A 10752-nucleotide genomic window follows, 5' to 3' on the forward strand; every position below is an offset into this window, starting at 1 on the left:
GGCAAAGATATGGAGAGAGTATCTTCAGTTTCCCTTTCATGTATGGCAAGATCTGATTAAACTGCTAGCCGTGTACTGGAGGCTGCTGGCCCAGAATTGTTTGTGATGTACATTAAGCCAAGGCAATTTTATGAAACGCTTTTTTGGAATGTCATAGGGATTTAAAGGAACAGTAACACCAAAAAATGAAAGTGCTTTAAAGTAATGAAAATATCATGTAGTGTTGCCCTGCCACTGGTAAAGCTGATGTGTTTGCTTCAGAAACACTACTATAGTTCATATAAACAAGCTGCTCTGTAGCAATGGCGGAAATAGAAAAAAGGCTATATGGCACAGGATAAATAGTGGATAACAGATAAAATTATGTTCTACAGAGTTTATCTGCTATGTAACCTGAGCCTTTTCTCCTTTGAATGGCTGCCCCCATGGCTACACAGCAGCTTGTTTATATAAACTATAGTAGTACTTATCTGTTATCTACTGTGTATCCTGTGCTTGAATGGCTGCCCCCATGGCTACACAGCAGCTTGTTTATATAAACTATAGTAGTACTTATCTGTTATCTACTGTGTATCCTGTGCTTGAATGGCTGCCCCCATTGCTACACAGCAGCTTGTTTATATAAACTATAGCAGTAATTATCTGTTATCTACTGTGTATCCTGTGCTTGAATGGCTGCCCCCATAGCTACACAGCAGCTTGTTTATATAAACTATAGTAGTACTTATCTGTTATCTACTGTGTATCCTGTGCTTGAATGGCTGCCCCCCATGGCTACACAGCAGCTTGTTTATATAAACTATAGTAGTACTTATCTGTTATCTACTGTGTATCCTGTGCTTGAATGGCTGCCCCCATGGCTACACAGCAGCTTGTTTATATAAACTATAGTAGTACTTATCTGTTATCTACTGTGTATCCTGTGCTTGAATGGCTGCCCCCATTGCTACACAGCAGCTTGTTTATATAAACTATAGCAGTAATTATCTGTTATCTACTGTGTATCCTGTGCTTGAATGGCTGCCCCCATGGCTGCACAGCAGCTTGTTTCTATAAACTATAGTAGTACTTATCTGTTACCTACTGTATATCTGTGTAATTATCTGTATTAATTACTAATCAGCGTTATATTGTGACATTTCTATTCTATGTGTACTGTATATTGTGAGTGGGTCCCTAAGCTCAGTAAGTGACAGCAGCACAGAGCATGTGCAGTGAATCAGCAGAAAAGAAGATGGGGAGCTACTGGGGCATCTTTGGAGACACAGATCTTTACTGCTAAAGGGCTGTGGTTGCCTTGGGCTGGTACAGAAGCACAAAACATAATTTACAACATTACTAGTCTACTTCATTAGTTAGCTTTAGTTCTCCTTTAAGTGAGAGCCAAACTGTCAACCTTGTTTCCGGTGTCAGTCAGTGGATTAAATACAGAGCAGCAATCGATCTTATAAGCAAATAGTGTGTAAAGTAGATATTAATGTGGATTGATGACATTCAGTAATATATACACAGGCCTTGCACAATCCTGCTGCAAACTCACATACTGTACAGTGCAGTCTCCCACCTCTGATTAATCACAGACTCCCCGGCATCTGCTCAATGTCACGGATCCCCATCTGCTAAAGCCTCCATTGTGCAATATAAACATGCGGCATTCCTTTCCTATTTCTCTGTAATAATAAAACAGTAGCTTGTACTTGATCCCAACTAAGATATAATTAATCCTTATTGGAAGCAAAACCAGTCTACTGGGTTTATTAAATGTTTTATATGATTTTCTAGTAGAAATAAGGTATAAAGATCTAAATTACGGAAAGATCCATTATCCAGAAAACCCCAGGTCCAGAGCATTCTGGATAACAGGTCCCATACCTGTACTAAGAAATAGCTGTAACTTTTAAAATATTCAAAATGACCAATAAAAAAAAATATGTAATTAGAAGCAACTGCCCATTATCCATTAAAAGGGTTGTTCACCTTTATATTAGCTTTTAGTATGATATAGAGATATTCGGAGACAATTTGCAGTTGGTTTTAATTTTTTATTGTTTGTGGTTTGCGAGTTATTTAGCTTTTTATTTCAGCAGCTCTCCAGTTTGCAATTTCAGCAGTCTGGTTGCTAGGGTCCAAATTACTTTAGTAACCATGCATCGAGTTAAATTAGAGACTGGAGTATGAAAAAGAGAGGCCTGGGTGGTAAGATTAGTTCTAAAAGTAGTAGGGATGTAAAAATCCAGGATTTAGCCGAATATAATCCTAATTTGCATATGCAAATTAGGGGCAGAAAGGGAAACCACGCAACTTTGTCACAAAACAATAAAGTAAAAAAAATTTGGTTTTTTTTTTTTCATATTTTTTTCTTCCCGTCCATAATTTGCATGTGCAGCAATTCAGGCACACAATACCAGGCCTTGATTTGTGGAAAGGCAACCCAGGCCCGGGGTTAGGGTGTCAGGATTTTAGGGGGGCGGCATGCTGCCCAACCACATCCACATTGGTTCAGAGACACTGGGGATGCGCTGGAGATACAAATCATTTTTTTAATTTCCAATGTGCCAATTCCCATTTGCTCCAGTCCAAATTTGCACAAATAAAGGGGAGGGGACAGGGCCCACTATGTAAATCTGGCCCTGCAGGATACACAGTAGATAAGTACTACTATAGTTTGCTGAAACAAAGGAAATGGGTACCCTTCTTTATCAAATAAAAAACCTTTTATATAATAGCTATAGGTTGAGGTCTGACGACGTCAGTGAATACAATTGGTTGCAAAGGGTTAATTAGAAAAAGAAACCCCACCAATAGCTAATAATATATGACGATCAAGTGATAAAAACGAATTGGATTTCAGGAAAGTTAATTGCTAAGTTATACTTGTATAAATTGGTAAATAAATAAGGTGCCATGGGGGCAGCCATTCAAGCACAGGATACACAGTAGATAACAGATAAGTACTACTATAGTTTATATAAACAAGCTGCTGTGTAGCCATGGGGGCAGTCATTCAAGCACAGGATACACAAATAACTGATAAGTACTACTATAGTTTATATAAACAAGCTGCTGTGTAGCCATGGGGGCAGCCATTCAAGCACAGGATACACAATACATAAAAGATAAGTTCTGAAGAATCCCATTGTATACTACAGAGCTTATCTGTTATCTGCTGTGTACTCTGTGCCTTTTCTCCTTTTTCATTCTTGTTTATATAAACTATAGTAGTACTTATCTGTTATCTACTGTGTATCCTGTGCTTGAATGGCTGCCCCCATGGCTACACAGCAGCTTGTTTATATAAACTATAATAGTACTTATCTGTTATCTACTGGGTATCCTGTGCTTGAATGGCTGCCCCCATGGCTACACAACAGCTTGTTTATATAAACTATAGTAGTACTTATCTGTTATGTACTGTGTATCCTGTGCTTGAATGGCTGCCCCCATGGCTACACAGCAGCTTCTTTATACAAACTATAGTAGTACTTATCTGTTATCTACTGTGTATCCAGTGCTTGAATGGCTGCCCCCATGGCTACACAGCAGCTTGTTTATATAAACTATAGTAGTGCTTATCTGTTATCTACTGTGTATCCTGTGCTTGAATGGCTGCCCCCATGGCTACACAGCAGCTTATTTATATAAACTATAGTAGTGCTTATCTGTTATCTACTGTGTATCCTGTGCTTGAATGGCTGCCCCCATGGCTACACAGCAGCTTGTTTATATAAACTATAGTAGTACTCATCTGTTATCTACTGTGTATCCAGTGCTTGAATGGCTGCCCCCATGGCTACACAGCAGCTTGTTTATATAAACTATAGTAGTACTTATCTGTTATCTACTGTGTATCCTGTGCTTGAATGGCTGCCCCCATGGCTACACAGCAGCTTGTTTATATAAACTAAAGTAGTACTTATCTGTTATCTACTGTGTATCCTGTGCTTGAATGGCTGCCCCCATGGCTACACAGCAGCTTGTTTATATAAACTATAGTAGTACTTATCTGTTATCTACTGTGTATCCTGTGCTTGAATGGCTGCCCCCATGGCTACACAGCAGCTTGTTTATATAAACTATAGTAGTACTTATCTGTTATCTACTGTGTATCCTGTGCTTGAATGGCTGCCCCCATGGCTACACAGCAGCTTGTTTATATAAACTATAGTAGTACTTATCTGTTATCTACTGTGTATCCTGTGCTTGAATGGCTGCCCCCATGGCGACACAGCAGCTTGTTTATATAAACCATAGTAGTACTTATCTGTTATCTACTGTGTATCCTGTGCTTGAATGGCTGCCCCCATGGCGACACAGCAGCTTGTTTATATAAACTATAGTAGTACTTATCTGTTATCTACTGTGTATCCTGTATTTGAATGGCTGCCCCCATGGCTACACAGCAGCTTGTTTATATAAACTATAGTAGTACTTATCTGTTATCTACTGTGTATCCTGTGCTTGAATGGCTGCCCCCATGGCTACACAGCAGCTTGTTTATATAAACTATAGTAGTACTTATCTGTTATCTACTGTGTATCCTGTGCTTGAATGGCCGCCCCCATGGCTACACAACAGCTTGTTTATATAAACTATAGTAGTACTTATCTGTTATCTACTGTGTATCCTGTGCTTGAATGGCTGCCCCCATGGCTACACAGCAGCTTGTTTATATAAACCATAGTAGTACTTATCTGTTATCTACTGTGTATCCTGTGCTTGAATGGCTGCCCCCATGGCGACACAGCAGCTTGTTTATATAAACCATAGTAGTCATTCTGAAACAAACACACAGCTTTTACCAGTGCAGGGTAACAGTACATTATAATTTAACTACTTTGATACAATTTCAGTTTTTGGCAGTACCGTTCCTTTAATTCTACCTTGGATTTGTCCTGTGCACTAAAGCCAACGAGACTTTTGGTACAATTGGGCACTCCTGCAAAATACTAGAAGGATATAGCTGAATCCTGAAACAAATTCTACATTCAAGTACATCCCAAGTAAATATACAGGCCAGCAGTTAGTGACTGTGAGGAAGAGATCAGAGGGACATACAGGAAACACCTGACAGGAAGAGAGTAAAGTGCAGGCGCGGATTTGACCCGATATACAAATGTCTTCCTCAAACCTCAATGGTGTTTCCTCATGGAAGTAGAGAATTCACCAGGTCATGTCTCTGCACAATACAGACACAATGTTACTGGCAAAAGTCACACTAGTAACAGTTCTTGGCGACATTGTTGTCTGGAAGAAGACTGTCCTATTTCTTCATTTGCATTTACCTTTATGGTTGGGAGCTGCTATAGAGGGAACAGCTTATTAAAGCAGCAGTTCCTAAATCATACCTCACAACATTTTGGAAGTAAAAAGAGGGACAAAAATGTTTTTTCCGCATGTAGCGCAGCAAATTTTTGGACCACACCCCTTTCTGTGGCCACTCCCCCTAATTACCATGTTCGTTTTACAAAATTTGGCAGGTTGTGAAAGTTTGAAAATATTTCTCCTTATCTAAACTGTGTTTTTGTGTCTCAAAATTGTTACAAAGTATCTTATTTGCACCTGTTAGCTGTTCTGGGCTCTCTGCTAAAAGCCAATTAAGTGAGAAACTTTGTTTCTTTTTCTGGCTGTTCAGTGCAGAGAAAAGAGGGACTTTCCAAATGAGGGACTGCGGGTTGAGCTGTCAAAAGAGGGACTGTCCCTCCGAAAAAGGGACAATTGGGAGGTATGCCTAAACAGAGGGACCAGAGCTCTGGCTGAAGGCTCCATGAAGCCTGAAGGTCACTCTGCGTGAGGTTCCAAGTGAAAGCTTGTTTGCTTTACTAGATAATCTTAGGGCAATGTCTGAAACAACATTGGTTTTATCATTCTGTAACCTTGTATGGAATTAAAGAGGGCTCTGAAAAGTGCCGGGCCTTAAACGGGGGGGCTCAGAGGCTCAATAAGCCCCAGCACTTGTTTGTACTATTCAACAAATATAGTTCTATTTACTATTATAGTCTAAAGGGGAAGAAAACAGTGGGAAAGACTAACAGTGTGTCAGCATTAGACAACTCGGGAGTAATGTACAAAGCAAGCAAAATCCACGCTTGGATTAAAAGAAAGCAAACCACAATGGCACGCAGGGTGATTTTGTGCCTGTGATGTTTTCCTTTAGGACAGGGATCCTCAAGCTTTTTTACTCATGAGTCACATTCAAATGTAAAAAAAAAAAAAAGTTGGATACTTGTGTATCCAACGTTTCGACCCTCGTTGGGGTCTTTATCAAGGATAAAGACCCCAACGAGGGTCGAAGAGTTGGATATACAAGTGATGTAAATAAACCACTTTATTGAAAAGAATTGGAGTGCCGGTCCATCTTGAAAAAAAAAAAAAAAAAAAAAATATATATATATATAGTGAATAAAGTACCCCCTCTTGTAAAATATAAGGATATTATAAGTTACCGAGGAGTTTCATGACCATATAAAAACACAAGGCCGAAGGCCGAGTGTTTTTATACAGGTCATGGAACTCCGAGGTAACTTCTAATATCCTCATATTTTGCAACTGGGGGTACTTTATTTATTATAATACACAAATTTCAGTGTCATGTAAATCAACAAAAGAGCTGAGAGAAAGCAAACGAAGAGGCAGAACTTGCTGCTAAGTGCTCTTTATTGCACACAACATGTTTCGGGCCCAAAGCCCTTTATCAGGTGTCATGTGACTGAAATGACATCAGAACTCACCGTTTATAACTGATGACATCAGAACTCACCGTTTATAAGGATATAATTTACAAGATATTCATGGCTTTTGTGTATATATATATATATATATATATATATATATATATATATATATATTTATATATATATATATATATATCTCTATCACATAAGCACTTAGTGCACCAGTGCGTCAGCAGTCATGAGCACAGCCATTTCAATGAGACAGCAATATTAACCTGCAACATTCTTTGCCAAGACTCAGATCTTCATCACTCACATGCATTAGGACAGGGATTGGTCACCCACGTGTCTCCCTAAATCGAGCAACCAAGACTTGCAGTTCTACCATAACTGCTGCACAAATCATTAAAGGAGAACTAAAGCCTAACTAAAGAAGTCAGTAGAAATGTTGTATGTGATGTTTTGTGCTTCTGTACCAGCCCAAGGCAACCACAGCCCTTTAGCAGTAAAGATCTGTGTCTCCAAAGATGCCCCAGTAGCTCCCCATCTTCTTTTCTGCTGATTCACTGCACATGCTCTGTGCTGCTGTCACTTACTGAGCTTAGGGAGCCACTCACAATATACAGTACACATAGAATAGAAATGTCACAATATAAGGCTGATTAGTAATTAATACAGATAATTACTACATGGCAGCACAGAAACCAGTGCAATTAGCATCAGAATTTAATAATCAGCAAACTTGTAGCATCAGCTTATATTACAGCCAGGGAAGGTCATTTTCTGCTGGATAATTAGTGACGAGCCCTAAGCTTAGCTTCTCAACAGCCAATCAGAGCCCACTGAGCATGTGAGTGTCACAGACACTTTCCAAGATGGTGACCCCCTGTGACAAGTTTGAAGTCCTGGATCATTGCTGCTATTGACAAGCTCAAACTTTAGCCTCGTGCAATAAGTTCACTATATAAAATATGGTATTTTTAGCCACATTAATTTTTGGAGTTTAGTTCTCCTTTAAGGAGCAGCTTGTATTAACTATAGTGAAACTGGTTCGGAAGCATCACTGAGGTCACCAGGCAATAACAACACTCACTAATTTGTATATCAGTATAACATATCATGGCCCTCAGGCAGTGCAAGTATAATTCTACTATACAGAGTTATTGGAAATGTCCTGCAGATTCATTACAAAGGAGCCTGCACAAAAGGTGGGAGACCACCCTCTACACTGAGCCTGTAGCCGGGTGCACATAAAGGGGTGCCAGCAGGGACACAGATCATTTACACAACGACTGATTATGGTCACGGTCACTGTCCTCATCACAAAAATCCCAGAGAAACCCAAAGACTTTCTACTATGTTGAATAACAGAGAAAGAAAGCAATGACCGCAATCAACCTGCTGTAACATGTGGGATTTATAAAAACTTGCAGCCCTCCAGCAGCCACGGATTCAAAAACTGCCAGCGGAGGAACCATCAGAAACCATTCAAAAAGTCAATATTGAGTCGCACCACATCTATATACAGTATAATATAGATATTATATATATATGTCATATGTCTGAATAAAGATGGAGCACCAACTTACACTGCTGGGGTGTTCGGGTCACTGCGAGTATTGGGAGCTGTGAGTAAAAAGCTGGACAGAGGCCAGAGTTACAAAAGACGGGCGCATTATATTTTTATTTATTGTCTCAATGTTGTATTTTAGATGAAGAGACAAACTGCAACCCTCCAGCTGTTAAACCAGAATAACCAAACCGACACCCAGTACAGGAATACTGAGAGTTGTGGTGCAACAGACGGACATACATTTAGGAAAAGTAGAACCTTGACAACCGGGGGCCCCAGGATGGAAATAACCACAGAGAAAGTAGAACCCGGACTACTGGGGCCCCAGGATGGAAATAACTATAGATAAAGTAGAAACCGGACTACTGGGGCCCCAGGATGGAAATAACTATAGATAAAGTAGAACCCTGACTACTGGGGCCCCAGGATGGAAATAACTATAGATAAAGTAGAACCCGGACTACTGGGGCCCCAGGATGGAAATAACTATAGATAAAGTAGAACCCTGTGTTTCACAGATTGAAATAAATAAGCTAAAGCAGTTAAATCTGCAAGTTTGAGTGCTCTCCTTTTACTTTCTACTAAGATTGATACCTTTGGATGCACGGTACATCCATACAAGAGGATTGAGGCATTCACTGCATAACCATTGTTGGGCTGAGCGCAGATTCCCCCATATTCTACTAAAGTAGAACCCTGGCTACTGGGGCCCCAGGATGGAAATAACTACAGAGGAAGTAGATCCCTGACTACTGGGGCCCCAGGATGGAAATAACTATAGATAAAGTAGATCCCTGACTACTGGGGCCCCAGGATGGAATTAACTATAGATAAATTATAACCCTGACTACTGGGGCCCCAGGATGGAAATAACTATAGATAAATTATAACCCTGACTACTGGGGCCCCAGGATGTTAGAGCCATATAGAGAGCAGCCCCAGTGAAGGCCCCAGATCGCCTTATTCCCAATGATTACGCTGGGGGACATGTAGTAATGGCACAGGCTGGAGGGCAGCAGGATGGAATCCCTTATGTACATACTGGACACGTGAGACAGTGGCTGCCTATATAATTTATCACCCAAGGGCCCCTCTGATGTACAAGTTCCAGGGCCAGTAGCTCTTTGTGCAACTCTAAAGCCGGTGCTGAGAGGCCGGTGCTGTGGGGAGAGCAGCAGAGCAATGACTGGCACCATTAGGAGGAGGAGACATCTTTCCCCAGCCCTGTTGTATATCAACCAAAGCCACAGAACTCTACAGCCGCCAGTGCTTCTCATCCCACCGATTTACTCACCGTAACAAAGAAACACCAGGGCAAACAATCCCCGCCGCCACCTCTCACCCCGACACACCAACATCTCTGCAGCGGCCATATTCCTCCGACAAACACCTCAGCACCGCTGCCTCTGCACAATCCCTCCCCCGAAACGCAACGCGCGCTCCTATTGGCTGACTCCAGAGAACGCCCGCCGTTTCGATGGTTTTCCCCATTGTCAATCACACCTGGAGCTCTTTGAGTTTCCATTGGTTTAGGTGTGAGACAGGCTGGAGCCAATTGTCCAATAGGTGAACAGAAGCGGGGGCGTATCGTTTGGGCGCGGAATTGACGCCTCCGAGTATTGTTCTGCTGTCCTTGAACTACAACACCCACAATGCGCCTGTTGCTTTTAACTATTACACCGAGCGCCCTCTTGCGCCTTAGAAATCGTGGAATCTGGGGAGTTTGGTATATTCACACCTTGGCGATAATTTGACTAAAGAGGAGTTCAGCCGCTGCCCTTTCTGGAATAGTGGAACTTTAACGACGATATTAAAAATATTAAACTAAAAGCGGAATAAGTACAGCGGCTCGTTGGTCTAGGGGTATGATTCTCGCTTAGGGTGCGAGAGGTCCCGGGTTCAAATCCCGGACGAGCCCTCCTTTTTTTTTCTCGCGTTAATATATTCATTACTGGCAATGGAGATAAACGGAGAATGAGAATCTGATCACAGTTCTGATTTTCACGTTTCAGAGCGAGCAGATTGGCACTGGGGCCGCTTGTAATGTAACTGCCTCACACTCAGCCTTTTTGTCAACTTCCTGGGGTGAAAGTGACGTTTGATTGGTCCAAATGTAACACGTGACTAAGGCCTGGCAGCAGAGGCTTATGGGAGCGGAGCTGTATCTAACGGTTAATAGGCAGCGCTGACTGGGTTTAACGGTCACACAAATGTTCCAGTGGACCGAGCCGCCAGGAATGAACAGACCAGGAATTAGTTATTTCACTGGATGATTTCATTTAGAGAGACATGAGAAAACAGGAAGCAATTGGCTCGTTGGTCTAGGGGTATGATTCTCGCTTAGGGTGCGAGAGGTCCCGGGTTCAAATCCCGGACGAGCCCTGATTTTATATTCAGGTTAAACATAAAGTTCCGGATATTAGAGCATTACGTGGTACAGATAAAGGCATAGGATAAGTTTCCGTGCAGCTCCTCCAACCAGATCTCTCCAGGGGCCCCTTAATTACT

General features: G+C 41.4%; 1 protein-coding gene and 2 non-coding genes across 5 annotated transcripts in view; 2 read left to right on the forward strand and 1 right to left on the reverse strand.

The window, feature by feature from the left end:
• The window catches only part of LOC108707824 (myelin protein zero-like protein 1), a 29552-nt gene extending 19841 nt beyond the window's left edge, over positions 1–9711 (reverse strand). Inside the window, exon 1 of one of the 3 annotated variants that reach the window (XR_005965265.1) lies at positions 9539–9704. Coding sequence is in view for 2 of the 3 variants with exons in the window: in XM_041581424.1 (XP_041437358.1) it covers positions 9539–9617 (79 nt within the window). In the remaining variant the exon portion in view is untranslated. Of the gene's footprint in view, positions 1–9538 lie in introns of all 3 variants that reach the window. The other 2 variants (XM_041581424.1, XM_041581425.1) reach the window with 2 other exon arrangements.
• A 379-nt stretch (positions 9712–10090) lies between these two features.
• On the forward strand, positions 10091–10162 carry trnap-agg. The gene has a single exon. It is a non-coding gene; the product is annotated as a tRNA-Pro (tRNA).
• A 392-nt stretch (positions 10163–10554) lies between these two features.
• trnap-agg lies at positions 10555–10626 on the forward strand. The gene has a single exon. It is a non-coding gene; the product is annotated as a tRNA-Pro (tRNA).
• Positions 10627–10752: the final 126 nt, after the last annotated feature.

This window comes from Xenopus laevis, chromosome 2L (genome assembly GCF_017654675.1).
Source record: "Xenopus laevis strain J_2021 chromosome 2L, Xenopus_laevis_v10.1, whole genome shotgun sequence".
NCBI lineage: Eukaryota > Metazoa > Chordata > Amphibia > Anura > Pipidae > Xenopus > Xenopus laevis.